The 22,565-nt window shown below is 33.6% G+C and overlaps 2 protein-coding genes across 3 annotated transcripts in view; one reads left to right on the top strand and one right to left on the bottom strand.

The window, feature by feature from the left end:
- The window catches only part of LOC100367391 (WD repeat-containing protein 7-like), a 54,597-nt gene extending 43,140 nt beyond the window's left edge, over positions 1–11,457 (top strand). For both annotated transcript variants that reach the window (XM_085495243.1, XM_085495242.1), the window contains 5 exons: positions 475–661; positions 2,063–2,333; positions 2,994–3,176; positions 7,929–8,033; positions 9,157–11,457. In XM_085495243.1, the coding sequence (XP_085351369.1) occupies positions 475–661; positions 2,063–2,333; positions 2,994–3,176; positions 7,929–8,033; positions 9,157–9,345 (935 nt within the window). In that variant the 3' untranslated portion in view covers positions 9,346–11,457. The remainder of the gene's footprint in view (positions 1–474; positions 662–2,062; positions 2,334–2,993; positions 3,177–7,928; positions 8,034–9,156) is intronic.
- A 2,368-nt stretch (positions 11,458–13,825) lies between these two features.
- On the bottom strand, positions 13,826–21,646 carry LOC100367545 (alpha-N-acetylneuraminate alpha-2,8-sialyltransferase ST8SIA3-like). The gene is made up of 4 exons (XM_085495367.1): positions 21,426–21,646; positions 17,808–17,960; positions 15,791–16,351; positions 13,826–14,563 (listed from the first exon to the last, which is right to left on the bottom strand). The coding sequence occupies exons 1-4, from the start codon at positions 21,644–21,646 to the stop codon at positions 14,284–14,286; spliced, it is 1,215 nt and encodes a 404-aa protein (XP_085351493.1). The 3' UTR covers positions 13,826–14,283.
- Positions 21,647–22,565: the final 919 nt, after the last annotated feature.

Below are 22,565 nucleotides of genomic sequence, written 5' to 3'. Positions count from 1 at the left end.
CATATGAGAATCCTGTGTACATAGATCCCCTGTCTTTAATATGATTTTGGTTACCTTATATAAGTGTTTTTTTTTTTGTTTTTTTTGCAACACTACCATCTCATATTATGTCAGTGTTTATTCAAAGATTACTTGTTCGTAAAGACCTTTTTAATTAAGGCCTCTGGTTCCTTGGGTGTTCGCTATACGTAGGTTTGACTATATTAATAAACAAGATTATTTCTGTACCTGTAATTGAAGAATTATGATAATTACTATAAGCGTCTTATTTTTCATCATTATAAATCAGCATGATATGATAATATGAGAGAAATCACAATGAAAAAATTTCCAGAAAGTCGCCGAGACTCGCTGTCTGAAAGATTCCAATGAAATAATCACTGGTTACAAAATTTCACAGTTTCTGACAGTTTCCCCAAATTTATGAAAGTTTGAATTAAAGCGGTTAACAGAACTAATGACATTACTTTACAGCAAAAGCATTGTCATTCCTGCTGCTTCATCCCCCGTCATCCAAGTTACCCGCACATACACCAATACGACGTGCTGCCATTGATCTGATTGGTAGAGGATTTACGGTCTGGGAACCATACATGGATGTGTCGGCTGCGCTACTTGGAATGTTAGACTTGTGTTGTGACAGCGATAAACATTCCAATGCGTAAGTATTATCATGTTCATATCATCCTAATTTCCGTCATTACTGGCACATTCTTTTAAACCCTTGTTTTGACTAATATATGTAATAGACCGAGAACTAAGGCAAAGATCAGGGTTTTTTCTCAACCGGGGAACAGGGGCGCAGCACCCTGATACTCTCGGCTGGCACCCTGATACTCTCGGCTGGCACCCTCTTACCGAATTACAGATTGAACATAAGTATATATCTTGAGCCACGGACTTTCGTGCTGCCGTACTGTGGTGGGTGAGATAGGGTTGCGTTGTGTAGAGAAATAGACTTCCATGAGAGAAAGTCAGTAAGTAATTAGTCTAATAGTTACGAGGTCAAAGGTTATAGAACGAGGCAAGACCAACACCTAACTTGCAACATTAAATGATAAACAAGATACAATGTAATACAATGTTATACAACACAGGTAAACAGTAGAAATCTGAACCGATGCATGTAAATAAATTTTTAAATGTTGATTGCAACGGAGCTCTCAGCGATACGTACAACATGAAATCTTTCTCAAATATATTTTTCTCCGTGAAAACTTCCCAGCAACACCACCTGACAATGTGTCTGGACACCAAATACACTAAAATTAGACGATAGATACACCGTTAAAACGGCGCAGAAACCTTCTGATCTGGCGTTTCCAGGTTGATTCGCCTGTCTGTGCTCCCTCTTTGGTTATTTTAGAAAAAACCTGAAAGACATTAACATCGTTAATCAGTATACTGTCAACATCTCTGATAAAAGATTCAGAAAACCTGAATATTGCACTGTTAGATCGAAAAACCTGACAGCCTTTTTTTCAACAATTGGCAACAGTGAATATGATCGCAATATAATCGTATACCAAATTGATTGCTTGCATATGTGTTAAGATTTAGCCTCACTGAAGATGAGGGCACTGCTAACAATTGAAGTTGCTTGTGTATAAATTTCTGTTGATGACAGGGACATACATTTATATTGTGTTGTTTATTTTATTATATGTTTATATGGAGTTTTCCGTATTTCACGTAATAGTTTTTGCTCATTAAGTAATGGGCACAAAGATTTTTAATAATCTCATACCATAGTTCTTTGGTTGCTTTAATTTACTACTTAATGCATACATTTTAAAATTATGTCAAACATTTTACAACATTTAACATGGGTAAACAACTTCTCACTTTAAAGCGAGAGGGTCGTCACCTGTGTACGCGCGAGAATTGAGTCCCAAGCGACGATAACAACACATGTTAAAAACGCAAAAGCTCATGGGTAGACACTGGTTAACAACGACACGCTATGGCCATCTGATGCACATGCAGATGACGACTCCCCAGCTTTAATTTGTGAGTTAATTTGAAGTACTTTATGTCAACTGACATTTCTTTATCTTTACAGCATCAAGAGTGGTCTACCTCTAACACCGAGTGCCGACTCGTGCCGTACAGCTCACCATGCGTTGTCGTTAATCGCCACAGCCAGACCGTCTGTATTCATTACCACTATGGCTAAAGAAGTCGCTAGGCACCAAGCACTTGCGGCTAATGCGCAGTATCCGACAGCGTTATTGGTTGCCAGTCCACTTGTCAAGGCCAAACCAGAAATCTTGAGAATTATTGAGCTCTTAATTGATAAGATGCACAATGATGTAGCAGACCTGTTGGTTGAGGTAAGGAGTTCGGCTGTCCTCTAGAGAATAGAGCCCTCTGGAGGTAGAATGTAGTTAACTTTGTTCATGAGCATTTGATTTTTGATTAAGTAAATACAATACAGGCGAAAAATTTAGGACAATATTTTGTTGGGGGGATTTGGCCATGTGTCATAAACTTTTCTCTTGTTTTTTACCCAGTAAGAATTATTTTTTGTGTGAAAAAATGCAAAATTAGATATTTTTGGAACAATGTTTAAGTCAAAATCTATGTTACAGACCATTTCATACAAAATAAATACAGTACGTTATAGGGGTTGACCATTCACTGGGTTTTATTTTTGCTGACAGCTAAAGGCACTAAATTAAAACCCAGTGTTTGTTCATGCAATAGAATTTATTGTTTCTTTCACAAACTACTGAATTCAAAAACTGAATATCTCGCCAACAAATTCGCTAAAATTAAACCCAGTGAATACGGTATTCCTCCTTTCTACTGACAGTATTTATGTACCTTAGCAGTATAGCGCCCTCATCAACTTCATGCTGAAAACTTCTGTTTATGTTAAATTCTCTTCCAATTTGTTGTCAAATATGTTCTAAAACCAACAAAGCTTGGAGCAAACCTGATTAACGAGATTTTAGTTAATAAAGTTCTCTCACGTCTTTTTCTCCATACAGGTAATGGATATAATAGTTCACTGTCTGGACCCGATACAGTTGAAAACCAAAGGTCTATCTGAAGTATTCCCAGCTATCTGTCGGTTTAATATGGTCAGCTATTGTCCTAATAGTAGAAGACTGGCTGTGGGTGCAAGAAATGGTGCACTAGCAATGTACGATCAACGTACAGCGAAATGCCAGGTACCTTTTTTGCATCCATGTTTATTTCATTCTCAATGCAACACATTTTATTTTCATACTAATGCCCAAGAATATATTTTTAGATTGTTTAATATCACGTGTTTGTAAAGTTGGTTGATACAGTTGAGGTCATGGTATCAATTCGCTCTATGAATAAATGATTCCAAGTGATAACTTTTTAGCTCCGCTGTCGACTTTGTCGAGCGGAGCTTATCATATGAGTGATTGTCTGTCGTCGTCGTCGTCGTCGTCCGTCATCCGTGTCAATGTTTTACTTTTTCGACTTCTTCTTGAAAACTACAAGCCTGAATGCTTTGATACTTTGTGTATATGTACCTTGGGGAGACCTCTCTTAGGTTTGTTCATTTCATGTTGATATCTTCAATTCTCTAATTTTGGTGAATATTTTTGTAATTTTTGGTAAAAGGTGATATTTTTGACTTCTTGTTGAAAACTGTAAGTCCGATTGCTTGGATATTACATATATAGGTACTACATGTGGACCTCTCTCAGATTTGTTCGTTTTGTGATGATATCTTCAATTCTCTAATTAATTTATTTTGGTGAATATTTTTGTAATTTTTGGTAAAAAGTGATATTTTCGACTTCTTGTTAAAAACTGTAAGTCCGATTGTTTTGATACTATTCATATTGTTCATTTTCTAATGATGTCTTCAGTTCTTTAATTGAAATGTGCATTGCTAACAGCGGAGCTATCTCAGCCGATAGGCTGTTTGTTCATCATATGATCAACTTAGAGGTTTGAGTTCCTTTTGTACCCCCGCCCCATAACTTCAACCCTCACTCCCATACCCCAAATTCAAATGTGTATGTCTCTCTAGATAATTATAGGTATCCTTAGGAGGGGCTTATACAAATAAAATTGGGGAGTGCTGGAAGATAGGGTTAGAGTTACGGTTAGAGGTAGGGGTACTTGAGGAACTCTTCCAACTCTTGATTGTCAGAAAAACTGAAAAATTACATGATATGGTAATTAGGCAGATAATTTCAAAGCCAGCAATTGGGGTTTTATTACGTAATCTCAATGATAGCTTTTCAAAATAATCTTTCATGGTTGTTCATTTCTGTTATTCTAAGAATATATTAACATGCTTTAAACGAAGTTGAAGTTACAACGTTGAATGTGAATATCATATGACGCAATGTTTCCCACTAAATATTCACAACTATGGTCATGTGATAATGTACTGTAAAATACTTTATTTACGCTTGGAATTAATTTTCGCTGAAGGAATGATTGAGTGAAAATAAAATCCAGCCAATATACCTGTTTTCATATTTTTTACATTCGACTTGTCAGAAATCAGTGAAAATGAATTCCATACAAAACACCCAATAAAATTAATTGCAGCTGAAATAAAGTATTTTACAGTATGCTGCCAGCGGAGTGCAATTATTGTATATTAAGTGACAGAGTGAAATAGAGATATAGACGATCCATCCTAAATATGTATATAATTCAGTAAGGAGTACTGTACTGATCCATCATTCGATTACAAAAAAATACAAATTATGACTTGTTTAAAGTCATTTTTGGCAATGCTACTTTCCACTTATATGGTTGATTTAAAGAATTTTCATTTTATAAAATCACACTACAAATCATTATGACACTTATTTGAAGGTTTTGCGACTTGACATCAGTGCCTGTGACATTATTTTTCATTCTAATTAGTACGTGTTTAAAAATAACTCCTCACTGCATATATCTGCATTTTAATTAAGTTTAAATTTAAGTGTTATAAAAATAACTGATATGTTATGTGTACCATACAGAGAACTTCAACACAGGTTTTGTCAAGCAGACATCATTGGCCTAGTTCACTAACAACAGGAATAGGGTTTGGGTTTTGGTTCACACGACATGTAAGTGACTTCGCAAAATAGTCCTTTATTGAGAAAACGAGTTTAGATGGTCACATGCCTCCTAGAAGGGTTCATTTAATTTGTCAGTAGTGTGTGTGTGTGTGTGTGTGATAAAATTAAGGTTTTTGGGGTTGTAAGTGAAAAATGTGATTATTGAACAAATACTCACTGAAGTATGAACATCCTCTCGTTGAGTTGAAATTAATATTTCTAGTGACAAAACATAAGATTAATATTTCTTATTGGCAACGCATAAAATTAATATTTCTTATTGGCAATGCATAAAATTAATATTTCTTATTGGCAACGCATAAAATTAATATTTCTTACTGGCAACGCATAAAATTAATATTTCTTATTGGCAATGCATAAAATTAATATTTCTTATTGGCAATGCATAAAATTAATATTTCTTATTGGCAATGCATAAAATTAATATTTCTTATTGGCAACGCATAAAATTAATATTTATTATTGGCAACGCATAAAATTAATATTTCTTATTGGCAATGCATAAAATTAATATTTCTTATTGGCAACGCATAAAATTAATATTTCTTATTGGCAATGCATAAAATTAATATTTCTTATTGGCAATGCATAAAATTAATATTTCTTACTGGCAATGCATAAAATTAATATTTCTTACTGGCAACGCATAAAATTAATATTTCTTATTGGCAACGCATAAAATTAATATTTCTTACTGGCAACGCATAAAATTAATATTTCTTATTGGCAATGCATAAAATTAATATTTCATATTGGCAATGCATAAAATTAATATTTCTTATTGGCAACGCATAAAATTAATATTTCATATTGGCAACGCATAAAATTAATATTTCTTATTGGCAACGCATAAAATTAATATTTATTATTGGCAACGCATAAAATTAATATTTCTTATTGGCAATGCATAAAATTAATATTTCTTATTGGCAATGCATAAAATTAATATTTCTTATTGGCAACGCATAAAATTAATATTTCTTATTGGCAACGCATAAAATTAATATTTCTTATTGGCAACGCATAAAATTAATATTTCATATTGGCAACGCATAAAATTAATATTTCTTATTGGCAACGCATAAAATTAATATTTATTATTGGCAACGCATAAAATTAATATTTCATATTGGCAACGCATAAAATTAATATTTCTTATTGGCAACGCATAAAATTAATATTTATTATTGGCAACGCATAAAATTAATATTTCTTATTGGCAATGCATAAAATTAATATTTCTTATTGGCAATGCATAAAATTAATATTTCTTATTGGCAATGCATAAAATTAATATTTCTTATTGGCAACGCATAAAATTAATATTTCTTATTGGCAATGCATAAAATTAATATTTCTTATTGGCAACGCATAAAATTAATATTTCTTATTGGCAACGCATAAAATTAATAATTGGGGAACAATTCAGGCTTTAAAAAATTGTTAGTCTGGTCACCAGAAAAAAAACATAGTGCATGAAGCCTTTTTTTAATTGACTTTCAATTGAAAAGTATGCCCTCTATGGCAAATATCTTATGAAAAGGCGTCAGTAAAAAAATAAATAACAAAATTGTTTCAGGCTTAACCCTATCACCACCAGACTTTCTCTCCCAAGTTTTTCTGCACTTCTTTCTCATAGTCTTCAATATTTTTGGACATGAACCTTTATTTTGGATTCAACAGACACAATTTTAGTCAATTTTCATTTTCTACTAAAAAAAATGTGGCTATTTTTGTTCCAATCTTCTCAAGGAAAGTGCAGACAACACTGATTTGTGATGAAAAGAAGGAAGTGGAAGTGACAAGGAGGAGGCAAACATGTTCAAAAAACAAAAATGTTCAATTTACATATTTCACTTATCCAGATTTTTTACTCTGTACTTGTATATGGTATTTATTATCGGCAAGATTTGTGCATATGACATTTGTTTACACTGACCTCATCTAATAATTTCCTGGATCCAAATGCTTGTTCAAATGGATTCCTCAAAAATGGTCGGTGGCTCTGTCACAATACATTTTGAGGTTAGAAATTTCAATCCCTGATTATAGATGTTGTCGGTAAAACAATTCATATGATGAGATCTTGCATATAATATGTGATAAGAAAATTCATTAGTGTGTGTGTCCCTTTAACACCTGCTGGTGTTGCTTTTTTTCATTTATTTTGTCTACTGTAGAATACTTTATTTTTGCTATTTTCGCTGAAGGGATGATTCCGTGAAAATAAAATCCAGTGAATATACTTTTTTTCCTATATTTCACATTAAACTCATGAAAAATCAGTGAAAATTAATTCCAGCGAAAATAAAGTATTCCACAGTATCTTTCTTTCAGCTGGTGATGAGTTGAGCTGATCTCTATTCATAGACGTGTTTGATAACATTCTGGATTAATTTGCAGTGAATCATCACTATTTTGTCTACCGGTATACACAATATAAAAATGAATGGGATGCACACACAATTCAGAACCATTGCTTGTTTGGTGCTGTGATAATCAGTGAATTTTTATATTAAAATGGATTATACTATTTCATTATTAAAATCTCCAGTTGTAAGTCCATAATATCAGTACATGTAATACTAAAAGTAAGGCGAGTTCATAACATGGTGTATAAAATTCAGTAAACCAATCCTGTATCATTTAGTGATTGCATGTAGTAGAAAGAGATAGACCGGTGTAGATTTCCATGTTACCAGCACACAGACTAATTACCAGCGCACCATGAGGTAAATGCTTTATTTTACAGTCATACCTTTATGCAATCAGAGGGTATGTATGTATGACATGCATGCAACTACACCACACCGCTAGAATACATTTAATCATTGTACTGTTTTGTGCCAACAGATGATATCTGGACATCAGAATGCTGTCACCGCACTGTCTTTCTCACCAGATGGAAAGTATTTAGCGACATACTCTTACGGAGATAACCGTCTTTTCTTCTGGCAGGTGAGTTTGTGATCGCCCTGTAGATGTGCCGAGTACTGGCTCTAATTACCTGGCATTCTTTTCCATATTTCTCCAAATATACCAGTATGGCAACTTATTCTTGATTTCAATATTCAGTTAGATCCTTATATATACACATCTGTCACTGCAAAGCCATAATTTTGTGGTATTTTCATCCTACCATATAATTCCAAAAATGGAACAATTAAGCACGTAAGCGTCTTCTAATAATAAAAACAAACATGGCTGCCACCAGGGTTTGGCCTGACCCCACACAAAAAGTTCGATAAATCTGTTCTAAACATTTTGGATTTTGGCATTCTCAATGGTGTATCCTTGGGAGGAAAAGATGTATAATAATAAGGTTATTACGAAAATACTACAAATATATAAGAAAAATTGGGGCCAGAAAGTCTGGTGGTGAAAGGGTTAAAGAAAAAGTGTTGTATGATACTTTTTAAAACCCAGATTTTTTAAATAATTCAGTTCAATTCATTCACAATATATAATTTGTTCAGCCTATAATTTGAGTGCATACTTTGTAGTATTTTTGTCTCAATCTTGTGAAGGAAAGTGCAGATTATAAATACAATGCAGGACTATTCTGTGAATTTGTGATGAAAAAAGGAAAACGACAGTGAAAAGGTTAACACTGAGTTAAATAGCAACTTTTGAGAAATATTAGGATTTTACATAATAAACCAAAGATCATTGTCGTACTATTTATGATCAACTTTCTCAAAAATCATGAGTAGACTTCTACTATAAGGTATACTCTGAAGTTTAGTAAAAATGCCACAGTTTTCAATGCTGCTATTGAGTTGTGTATGTCAAGCTGTCAATACTGTAAAATACTTTATTTTTCTCTTTGAATTAATTTTCGCTGAAGGAATGATTCAGTGAAAATAAAATCCAGTGAATATACCTATTTTACATTCAACTTGTCAAAAATCAGTGAAAATAAATTTCATACAAAACACCCCAAAAGTCTTTTCAGCAAAAATTAATTCCAGCAAAAATAAAGTATTCTACAGTATAAGAATTCACAATATAGACTTAGAAGTGTGACGTAATTCTGCTTAATTAGTTAAATATACATAAATAAATATTTTCTTCCTTGCAGACTGGCAATACTCTATTCGGTGCGATAGGTATTGGCTCAGGCACAAAATGTGTGAAAGTTTACAACACTGCACAGTTTGAAGCTGGAAATCAGCCTCATGTACTCAAACTTGTACGTCTTGTGTGGATCAGTGGTAAAACAGTTATACTGCTGCTAGCCAATGGTAGCGAATATAGGTACTCTGCCTGAGGTTCAGATCATTGATGTCACTTCCTCTTTGCATTGTGGGTACATGTGTGTTACGTCCATTGGTGAGGTTTTAGATCTTTTCGACAGGTTATATTATATTTATGAAAATGAGAATAAATCAATTTATTCTTACGATTATTAAAGACTATTGTAAATGTGGCTGTAATGATCTGTCTTAAGAACCCCAGTGAAATGTTCGCCAACTACAAAATTGTGTGATGTTTCTTGACTCACAAAATGGAATAATGAAAATGGTTTTGTGTACTTTGAATGAGAAGACAATAATATTCTGGAATGACTTAAATTGTGTTGTACAGGTTAGATTTTGATGAACGTGGTGACATTTTTTTCACGTCAACCATTGATGGCAGTATTCCAATACATGATTTGAGTTTGCTTTCCCAGTTCATTTTACCAATATACCTCTTGAGAACAACTTTGGTATTTGTTGAATGTAACATACAAATTATTTTTTTTTTTATGGAAAAAAAAAGTTTTTGCTTCATGAATTTTATCAAAAAAATCAAAACAATTTGCTTGTGAATGTGGTCATCTTGTCAAAACAGTATCATTATTTATTTATTTATCAACCAGTAAATGGTTTGTTCTCTCCATTTTATATAAAATAAAAATTGTGCACCTACTAGTGACTCAGCAAGTAAAATGTAGTGATAAACTATATAATTATTTCCGATAATTGCTTGTAAATTTGAATACGGTCAAAGTACGGTCATAAGTGGATTAGGGACGACGTCAAAAGATCGATGTCGGATAAAAAACTTATTTGCTTTAGTTTGGGGGTGGGGGGTTTTGACCTCAAAAAGTTTCCATCCTACAAAAACGATTTTATTTTTTAATGAAATCAAAAAAATCTTGGAGTATTTGTAGTTCATTTTTTTCTATCCAATCATGGGCAGAAATAACATGAAATGAAAAAAACACACATCCAAGACGAGAAAATGGTTTGGTCCGAGTGTCAAATGAGGTGCATTTGTAAAGTCTTTTTACACTCACCCGACAACCAACTGCTATGCCATACTACTGTCCGATTATCCATTTGTATTTAATGGTGAATATAGTCTGACGCCATGACCAATATTTATCAATTATAAGTTTCAGTGGGGGTGGGTTGAAAAAAACTAAAGGAATTAAGTTTTTTATCCGACATCGATCTTTTGACGTCGTCCCTTATGTAGTTAACGTCCACCTGCAATAACTTTGATAATTATGTAATAGACCATTTTCAGTTCACTGCGAGACTCTGTTATGCGTGAAATAAAATGTAAAAACAGGAAAAAAATGAAGGTCGTAGTGGCGACAAACATCACGTGGGGATTCGACAAACGAGGATATTTCCATGCTCAATAATGTGCTATACATATTTCATGATGGTCAATCTTGATGAAGTAAGGGTATCTAAACGCAATATTCCCCTATCAAAGGTCGGCCTTTCGATGTGAGCTACGTAATTAGAGTTCAAAATAAAATTGTTTGATTTTTGCACCAGATGTTCGGCTCGCGTCTTTCACACAACTCGCGAGATCTTACAGTTGAGCGGAAAATCACCTATTGACATACATGTATTGTAAGTTGGATAATGCACTTGTGTCGTGCATCATTTGGGTATTTGATCTCTACTCGGGGCCCCATCAGTCAATATCTAAATCTTTGCATTCTACTTGTGCATATCGGGTAATTTGTATTCAAACTACCGGTAGTGTAGTTTCCTCCAATCTTAAACCATTTACCAAATGTGTGAACACAAACTAGGATTGCAATTTGTCTTGTAAGTGTTCAGGATGACATCAAATAATTACTGACGTTCATTGCACCGCGTTGTATTCGATACATTGTTTTTTTACACAAAATTCAAACACACGCTTCAAGGTATAGGAATAATGTGAGAACATAACAGGGTTTCATGCATGTATTGAAAGTTTATTCATGAACTATTTTTTTGAACAGTAAAAATATATCCAGTAAGTTAGTGATGCAAGTTAAAAATAACATCTATGTCACAATAGGTTGTGTAAATTGTGTTATTGTCAACTTTTTGTACAAAAATGATGTGCAATATTTCAAGAAATGAATAAAAATGTTGAAAATAAACAAGACTGTTTGTTACTTTTTTAATGGTGAATTTTATCAAGCTACTTGTTTGTGAAAATTAATCTTATTAGCCATGTTGTTTATTGACACCACATCAATGTTTATCATTGGCTTGTTTTCACAGGCTATTTTACAATACATGTATTTACACAAATATATTTGTTTAAAGCGATAATAGCCATGATTTTTTTTACATTTTTTGTTCAAATGTAACTGTAAAGATGGCTAAATATTGTGTTAGTCACAATTGAATGAGTAGAGTGACTAAAACTGAATTTGACTCCACACTATTGTGACATTATGCCCAGGGCTCCAGGTAAGTTGTCATCTTGTATCGTGACGTTCGCTTGACAAAACTATTCTAATAAATGGCGCCCTCTGGTGACAGGTGAAACCCTTCAACAATCTTTTATCACTTGACACAGGAAATGATTTATTAAAAATACAAATCTGAGAAAAAAAATTGATAATCGGGGCTATTGTCGCTTTAATATTCACATCTCAAAATTACATACCAGACACTAGGGCAGATAACATTTTATCAGCATTAAAGATCATTTTAAATTGAATCAGTTTCCATTCCAAGTAAGCAACACCACAAAAATTCATTTTAAATTATGGCCATCTTTGTATCAGCCATCTGATGAGAATGCAATTAAATAAAGTGGCATTTTCAAAATTTGTATTAAAGCAGAATATGAAAAAAATGTTACAAGACCACTGTTTATTCGTTGTGGGTGTACAGATGGGAAGTAATTTTAAACATTTACTTACCGTGACCTGAATGTTCACATATCCACCAGTCAAGAACTGTTTATAACATAGTATGTATTTCCAAACAAACTAAAACTCAATTGACAAAACAAAATTACATGTCAGGAGAATACGGTATTAACCATTTTCAACAGAAACTACCTTAGAATTGTAGATATTATAAAAATGATTATTGCACATACTATAAGTTGGAAATACTGGCCCATGAATAGTAATAAGTTAACAAAATGATAATTGTGTGATATATTTTGGCTACCCATTAACACAGCACTTCTCTTCTGTTTGCTACACTAGACTCCTGGCTTTCTGCCCTCAACAAATTTGTACTGATAACAGCAGCCAATCTGAGCGGATATGCTGGTTACAAAACAACTGCATATAAAATGGTGATTATTTGAAATATTACAGGCTCACTTGCTCATTTCTTTTTTAATCATGCTGTCTGCATGAGTTTATCCAAGCTCAAAGAAAAATCTATCTGTAATCTAAAGGCCTGTGTGATTTTGTTGTATTCAAAGAAAGTTGACACTCAGTTCATTAATAATTTAAACCGCACAGGAATTGAGTCCCAAGCGACGATAATAACACACGCTGAAAACGCAAAAGCTCATGGGTAGACGTGTGTTTTATAAACAATGACACGCTATGGCCATCTGACGCATGCGCAGGTGACAACTCCCCCACTTTAACCAATCAAGTGGCTATAGTAATGACACAGAATGAAGTCTAGTGTAAGCTGACAGCGGAAACGTGCAGTGAGAGCTTGCAAAATTACATTTTGAAAAAAATTTCTTCCAGTTATTTTAGATCAAGGGTGAATCATATCGATTGCCATGGTTATTATCAATATACAAATTGAATGTAACAATAGAAACAATAATTTTTACAAATTTAAAAACACTGACAGCAATGTTTGCATGGAAATTATTGATCAAGTCACATTTTTTAGTAAATATATTTACTATAAAAAAATAAAATCATTAACATTATGTACAATTTTGTAATAACAGAATATCGATTCACAAAAACATAATTCATTCCTTGAACAAATATACAAGTAATACATTGTTCCATACGTCACTGTAGTGACATTTGTAAACAAGCCTTGTTTTTTTTTCTTCAAAAGTTAAAGGGCGGTGGTCGTTGTGCAGCGCGTGTTTGAATTTCATGTAAATAAACAATGTATTTTGCACGCATTGTATACGGTGCTACGAGTCCCATATGGAACAGGATGCGGTGTGACAACCACCGCCCTTAAAGAGATTTTAATAAATTCACCAAAATAGCAAAAATGCAAAATATTGGAATGATCGCAAGGAGAAAAATAAAGAAATTTTATGATTTCTATGCGCTCTAACCAGTACGATTTTCTACACGTGACATCTATTTCTGGAATGACCAGAACCAGCTAAACAGAAAACACTATTTGTACAATATGCAAATGGCTTAACAATTGCTGGATGACTTTTGATGACTATATTGTCGCATCAAAAAGATAAGACCACCCACAGAACTAGTGATGGGTTCATTGCCTGTCAAGTTTCTAACCTCTGAAGAATATTTGTAGCAACTTGAACTTCCCACAGAACACAAGTCATTTGTTTTTTTGCGATCACTCCTCCATTTTGTGAACACGGCTATATTTTGGGTATTTGCTACACAAAAAAACAAACAAGATAACTTGGCCAACCTCTTGTACTTGAGTTCTCTTTTCTCAAACAATATTCAAGTTAGACAAGTCGATTTTATTTCTTTGAAAATTTATATAGCAGATGTTTATATGTATTCTTTCTGCAATTAAAGTGTCTACCACTGTGCAATCCATCGAATACCTTTGCAGATTCTGTTCAGCTAATGTGTTTAATGAAGTGCGCCCTCATTGTCAATTCAACATTCCGCCATTTTGTTTTATTTATCCAATCAGATTTATCTATTTTACCATGATCTAAATATGTGATCTGTCGGTAGAATGTTTGTAAAAAATGCGCAATTCAGTCACTGTGGTATAAATAATGGCATTCATAAGGTTGAAGTTGACCTTAAACTGAGGCTCAGCTATCCCTTACACTTTCTATTGATAAGTTTCAGAGCTCCTTGTTTGTGGAGTTTCTGCAGTATGCTGTATTCTTCTGGCATCTTGTGTACAGTCTTCAACCAGGAAGGATCAGCGGCTGGATTGTAGTAATGCCAAGGGACGATATTATTGTGAGTGTCATTCAAGAATGGATAGAAGCCATACAGTCTGATTTCATCACAGATTGGAACAGCTATGGTGTACATGAAAAGACCAGTTGTAATGCGAGGTTCTGTGAAGTTATGAGAAATCTTCCAAAATCTAAATGAAAAACAATTTAAAATAATTTTTTAGCAATATTCTGAGAAATGTAATCAATATAATTCATGCTGTTTTGTTGAATCCAATTTTCAGGAAAAATTCAAAGAAAATTCTTTCTGAACAAAGAAGAAATTCCTTTGATAAAGAAATTAAAAAAATGCATTTTGAAATTAGTATGCAAATTGGCTAATTAATATTCCTAATAGGGTTAAACATTCAACTAAACATACACTATGCATGTACAAAGTTTCAAGCCATTTGAAAATTAAACTGAAGCTATGATACAGAATAAACAAGCTGAAAACATAATTAGTAAACTAATTATTATGCACAGATTAATTTCAAAATACTATTAGATATTGAAACAAACTATGCACCCATATGAAGAAATGTGTTACAAACAAACAAATATGTAACCTCACAATAAAAATTAGCTATTTGTTATGGTTATTGTTACTATATCACAATCAAGGTGGTTTATATGGTTGTTGTCATGGTGATTACAACTGTTGAAATGTTGTTACAAATCTTATAGTGATCAACCAAAGGGGCCTGCATGACAAGTTTCAAAGCAGTCAAGCTGGTAGTTTCCAAAAAATCTCATTTTTCAGAAAAGTGTCAAATATATTCATTACAAATAGAGAATTGAAGATATCATGAAATGAACAAATCTGACAGAGTTCAACTAATACCGGTAGTACCTACATACCCAGTATCAAAGCAATTGAGCTGGTAGTTTTCATGAATAAGTCAAAAATAGCGTTTTTTATACAAAATGAACAAATCTACATAGCAAGTATAAAAAGCAATTGAATAAACAAACTGAAATCATTATACAAATTATCTAGTTAATATGCACATATTAATTAGAAACTGTTATTAAACATTGATTTACATATGTACTAAGTTTCAATGCATCTAAGAGATAAGATACACCGTGAACATGCTAAAATTGATTAAATATTTGTACCAACATTTAATTAGATCTCGTGTTTGCAGTATAGTAGCTGCGTGCCAAGTTTCATTTCAATTCAGCCAATGGTTCTTGAGATATCAGTGGAACGTTTACAAAACTTGACAAAGACACACATATAGATGGGCAGACATTGGTCTGACATTATCTCTTGTGTGCTGAAAATGAATGCCTGGATCGATTTGGGGTAAGAAATTTATTAGAAATTGTTTGTAGTCCTTAAAAATGAAATATTTACAAATATGTTGACTCACCCTTTAATGTATCGCATGGCACCTTCCCCAAGGACGGCAAACTGCAATTTTAACTTGTCTTGATGCTCTGTGAGGAAATCCACCAACACTCGCAGAGGTGTGACAGAACCGGTATGAGTCAGAGCAGGGGACCATAGAATAGCTTCACCAAGCTCAACAAGGTCTTTAAGAAATCGATATCGATCATCAGTAGATATTAAAAGGTGATATCGATCATTTAATATGGCTGGGTTCATGGTCATGAAGTTAGTTTTCTCACCGACATCAGTAGTGAAACCATACCTTGGAGCCATGTTGCAACGAATGACATAATCAGAGGTGTCAATCTCGGCACCACACTTACTGTTTAGAAGAATGCCACTACTTCCAACTATGCTGCAGGTTTTGTACTTGCGATTAATCAAAGGGGAGTCTTTTGGTAGTAAGTCGTATAGTGTAGGACTGATTGGAAACACGTATTTCTTATCTGAGAAGTCAAATTTCACTAATTGCCACGGTTTGACGTCTTTCTTCGTCATGCTTACTCTTTTGATAACGTAGAAATACTTTCGTAAAAGCCTCCTGAAATTAACATTTAGAATGTTATTAGTATTTTTCAGTAATCATGAGCCATTAAAGTTGTCATGTATAATGTAATAGTTAGGGTATTTATGTCAAATGTTTCTTGGCATTAGCCGAACATCACAGAGCATTCTTGTAGATTTGGTTGGGATTACATTTTCAGCATCTTTAGGGTTTCATCAAGCCACAAATCGCATTCAGGATTCTCAGTTTGACGATCAAAGACAGACTTTGTAGATTGTAACATGTTCAAAGTGGAGAGTTCAACTGCCTTCTCACACTGAGATGATACTTTGGAGTTTATTTTGAAGTTTTCGAATTCATTCTTTTTGATACTTCACTTTTCTTTTATCTAGAAAATAGGATTAATTTAGACCTTTGTGGATTTTGGCATAAAAATTTTACACCTAATCATTGGATTTATAGTGAATTTCTATAAATGAACTTATTTTTAATGAATGTGATATACTGTAATGTGTCTCTCCATGCCTTATTTGCATAATGATATACCAAAACCACATTAAGGGAACAGCGCCCTCTTGTGTTACTATTTGTTGCACTATTGTTTTTAGGGCTAACAATGACATGAAAATACTACTTCAGGTACAGCGTTGTAGTAGCTTTTTACTGTAAAGTAAAAGTGATGTATTTCACTGGACAATGGTATAAATGCTTTCTGAGGGGTCAACAAATCTGTATATTGACCATTGCTGGAATCTACAGTTGTACCATTAAACCAAATAAAACAAGATTTTGTAAAATATTGTCCGGCAAGACCTCTCTTAACACCATCCATACTTTTCTCCAATCAGAAGTAGTTTATCACAGTTTGTATGCATTTATATTCCATAATCCCTTTCAAAATTACTATCATGTTTATAATGTTTGTCTGCATGCAACATGCAAACACACACACACACACACACGCATGCACGCACGCAAACACACAAACTATAACAGCACTGGAGCCACTCAGATCCAAATAAAAAGCAATGTATACGCAATACACAAAGATCATGAAATTACCTTGATGAAATAATTAGAAATCACTAAACGTCATTTTAGACAACATCATAAAATCTTGAAATGAGAAGTTTTAGTGCTAGCCACGTACATAGTGAGGACGGATAGACGAACAGACCGACCGACCAACCGACCAGCCAACCAACATAGTTCTGTTTGATGATAATCTTCTGTATTTATTTAGAACATAATCCAGCCCAGTAATGCACAATACCTTGTTGAGCAGACATGTTACAGTTGTTTGACCCGCTCACAAATTAAAAGTGATCGACACCAACACCCCTCAATGGAATAGCCATTCCTAAAATCTATCAATGCAAAAGCTGATAGGACTTTGTCCACAAATGGGAGTTATTATGAGAAAATATTGACCACTAAATGCACTAATCTGATAGGCTGATAGAAGTATGAGGTATAATATGTTTTTATTTACCTTAACTCGACCATTTTTGACATATTGTGAGACCACGGCACTTCTGTAGACGAGGTATATAGAGTGAATGCTTGACCCACTGGCATATTTTTTTGCATCGTTTCCACACCATCATGACCCATGTAAGTCTTGGAAATAGGAAAAGGAGGAAGCCTGTCAAAAATAGATAAATTCAAACATTTGTTGTATTTGACTCACAACAGGAACTCAATGACTTATTTGGAGAAGCTGGAGTACCTTACTACTGTACTTTATCCAAGTTAGCACTCAAGGTACTCAGCTCCAACTTTGAAAAAGTGTGAAAATGACAATTTTAGTTCAACATGTGGCAATGAGGGGGATATCACATCTTTTTGGGGAAAATAAAATTGAGAAATTAGTTAATAAAGAATTAAAAATGGTCACAAAAAAATGCACATTTTTATACAATATTAATAATGTATCATCTGAATTTAAGGTTAAATTCAGTTTTAAGGTTAAAATTATTAACAAACAGTCAAAGTCAAAATATTCATCATTATCTTCATTGTTGAATGTGTTCGGTCATACACAAAGCTCATGTTGCAAAGCATTTTTTGCCATGATGTTTTCTTGCACTATTTGATCTGCAACAACCACTTGATAGGTCAAGTCTGTTACGTGTTACTGTAGGATACTTTATTTTCGCTTGGAATTGATTTTCGCTATTTTCGCTGAAGGGATGATTCCGTGAAAATAAAATCCAGCGAATATACTTTTTTTCCTATATTTCACATTAAACTCATCAAAAATCAGTGAAAATAAATTCCATACAAAACGTCCAAAAAGCCTTTTCAGCGAAAATTAATTCCAGCGAAAATAAAGTATTCCACAGTATTACCCAATCAGAATGCTGTGTTATACGGAAGGTATTCTGATAATGCAGTGTAAAAGTATGATCTGTTGGAATTTATTTTGGCGAAAAAAAAAACACTACTTTTAAAAAAAAAATGGCAGTTAGAATTTTTGAAAGGTACCGGGTAAACTGAATATAGAATGAAGGATTTATCGCCTTTCACTTTTGTTAACTTTTTGTTGAAGCGGTTACTGTGGTCTATGCATTCAAAACATATTCACGGCAATCGATATCCACGCTGTATTATATAAATTCAATTACCGGTATTTGAAAAAGTCAAATAATGCTCAAAAACCAGTTAAATTTGGGAAATTTTTGAGAGGATGGGCGCTTAGCAAAGCATGGGTGCTAAGTCGGACTAGTACGGTAGTATTAAAATGCCAACCACTCCACAATATGGATACATACAGAAATAGCTCAAGATCAAAAATACCATGGCATAAATGCATATTAAATATTTTAAATACACTCTAATTTCATGGTATTATGTAAGCATTACACCTGGCAGTACAAGTAAACAATGGTATAAATTAACTATTGATATCAAAAAGAATTTGTCTAAACTGAAATTAGATAGCAGTAGATGAAATTTTTTTTTCTATTACATTGCGCCCTCTATTGTCAGGAAAGAGTAAATCTTAGACTGTTGATTTGTTTTTTCCAACTATAATGATTTAAAGACAATGTCCAGCATTATAACACCATGAACAAAGCTACACACATGGAGCTCCATGCTGCACACAATTCTCCAAAATAACTTACTGAACCAACCAACACCATTCTGTACACACGCAGTAGTGGGGGAATATGTTCACAGATATTCTACATTAAAAATATTTGTATCATAGCGTTCATAATAGAGAAAATAGTAAAATATAAAATGAAGCAGAGCATCATGGGTACTCTCTATTTAACTGTGCACAAACTCCAAAATGACAAGTGACTATAAAGCCACTTTAAAATCGCCTTTCATTGACCATTCAACATAAACTTCTACAATGTATAACACATAATACAAATTTGAAATTTTTCTGTCACTATTAAAATGAGAAATTTTCGCTTAACGCCATGAGCAAGGAGAAACCAAGAATTTCACATTTTGCTGTTTTTGGAGTAAACTTTCTGTGACTTTTTCGTCTATTTCATGATTACACATAATTGCATGATTACCATGTAAAAGACTTTTCAATGTACTCCCACCTGTAATCCTAACTTTAAACCCAAACCCCTACCCTCTATTGCTCCCTCAACTCAAGGAAATACTCGCTGTTACGGCACGCCTGATTGGCTGAAAATAAGTATGCGCACTTGATTTACCCAGAATTCTGTGCGAATCCCCCCTTGATTCTGGCTGCTGGCCATTTTCGTTCAGGTCGTCGGATATCATCAGAAAACGCAGGATTTGTGCAGTTTTGAATAATACAAAGTTAGCGATTATGAACAATGGTTATTAAAGGAAACATCAATCTAAGCAACATAATGACCCCTGAAGAAAAAGGTCCACAAATGTAGGAGAATGCAATTTACAATTTTTTTATATCACTTTTCATTCTCTAGATATTCAACTTTATATCATTATTATGTAGTCAGCCATCTTGATTCTCAAGCAAAGGATTATGGGTAAAGTATGACATCATAGAATCTGTTGTCAAAAATTGAGAAAATTATTTCATCTATAACATGAGAAATACTGATGCGAATTAGTTCAAATTTTTGTTGTGCATATTACTCATGTATATAATTATAGTAGTGGAAATTAGAATATTACAAATGCACATGAACTGAAGATATTGCTAAAAATGTTAAAAAAATAAAAATTTATATTTTAGTCGTGAAATATAAAATGACACTTTTGTGTCCCCTTTTTGTGGTCAACATGTGATATATCACCTATATAACCTACTCACATTGGTAAATTGTATACAATATAAGGAAATTTGAGAATTTGGTAGAAAAACATAAAAATCAATATTCTCAGTTCTGTTTTCATGACAACTATTTTATAAACATGGATGGCACCAGTACATGTATGCTACCAAACTCTAAACTTTCAGCCAATTTTAAGTTAAACTTTTGAAGTTATAGATGAAATCATTTTCTCAATTTCTGACAACAGAGTCTATGATGTCATACTTTACCCATACTCCTTTGCGTGAAAATCAAGATGGCTGACTACATAATACTGATGAAAAGTTGAATATCTAGAGAATGAAAAGTGATATAAAAAAACTGTAAATTGCATTCTCCTACATTTGTAGAGCTTCTTTTTCAGGGGTCACTATGTTGTTTGGGTTGATGTTTCCTTTAATGTAACACCCAATCCCCTCTAAACTTTTTGTTTCGCATTTTAAGATAAGAAATTGAAATTTGAACCGACAAGGTGTCGATTATACTAGGTGCCATGTTTCACAAGTTGTTTATTTATATACGTATAGCGGATGATTTTTTTTTTTTAAATTAGTATTTATTGATTTTCAGCCCCCAAGTGACTGTGATTGTGGGGTTAGAGTTAGGGTAAGCAGTGGGGACCAATGGAAAGTCTTTTCAAAGCAACTGATAATAATTATCATTCTGTCTTTACGTTTTTTTTTGTTTTTTGTTTTTTTTGTATTCAGTCGTTACAATATCCCTTTGGTGGATAAATCGTAATAAAGGTTACGTCAGTTCTATTTTTGATAAATTAATAAACTGCTTGACTGAACTCACTCGCCGGGCATGTCCTGCTATATGAATACATTACATACCTGAATATATCGTCAATTTTTTGCAGTGTTTCCATATTACGTTGTTGCTGCTTGTCGACAGAATGTTGTTTATATTGCTGTTCTCTGATCACGATCTCAACGTCAGCTGCCGGAGTCTGTCGAACACTTTGGATTCTCGAAAAGATCACAATAAACATGGCTAAACACGAAAACGTGAGAATTATAAAGTACGATTTTATAACCTTGCCTGTTTTAGACATATTGGACGACCAACTTTCATTCAACGTTTCCAAAATTCCAGGAGAAGATCATAGCACTTGTTTTTAAAATCGACCGCTCACTGCATGACAGCTGACCCTCTAACTGGGCATATTGTTTCAGTATGGCTGTTGTACTTTCTTTGCTCAAACAATATAAACAACAGTATCATTGGATTAATAATGTTTAAAATAATGAACCAATTGCATTTTAACTTGTTTCTGGCTTTAACAATGTATAAACAACAATTATAGCAAGGATTTATAAATCAGAACATGATCTGGTCACATGACCTGAGACTTTCTTAGTTGGGACACGTGCGAAGATCATGATGGTCAGTGAATCGTGGAGAATCAGTGAGCTGACTGATCAGCTCATTACATTTTTAGATATTTCAGATAAAATCGGGACTACAATCAGTAAATATGACAGATCAAGTTAGAATGTGAAAATATATTTTGACGTGAAATGTGATGACGAAGAAGACAAAGATGAAACTAGGCGATGATGTTAATTTCACGTAGTCATCTGTAATCACCCAATCATGTCTAAGATAGGACTTAGAGCGTGTCCACGTCTATCCCGTACACGGATTTTAGTTATTTTATGCATCTTTCCTTTAGTAACGTTTTTTCTCTCAGCGATCGTGCCTTTCAGGACAGCGGGGTCATTTTCTCGGCGGCGAGATAGCGGAATACTGAATACAGACGATCACAGACGACTTCTAGCAAACGCAATCATCCACAATTCGTCGGCGATTGTCTCCGCTTCTAACATTACTTTCGCGTTACCATCTCCCGCGAGAAGGAATCAACTTAAAGGTGTAATGTAAGTATATTCGATTAACGATTTGATACCACGTACTGACAACGAGTTGTAATCTAGATCGTGGTTGATGCTAGACGAATGCACGAATGCAAG

This window comes from Saccoglossus kowalevskii, chromosome 21 (assembly GCF_978046115.1).
Source record: "Saccoglossus kowalevskii chromosome 21, keSacKowa6.1, whole genome shotgun sequence".
Classification (NCBI taxonomy): Eukaryota; Metazoa; Hemichordata; class Enteropneusta; family Harrimaniidae; genus Saccoglossus; species Saccoglossus kowalevskii.
This window is presented reverse-complemented; position numbering and strand designations above follow the sequence as displayed.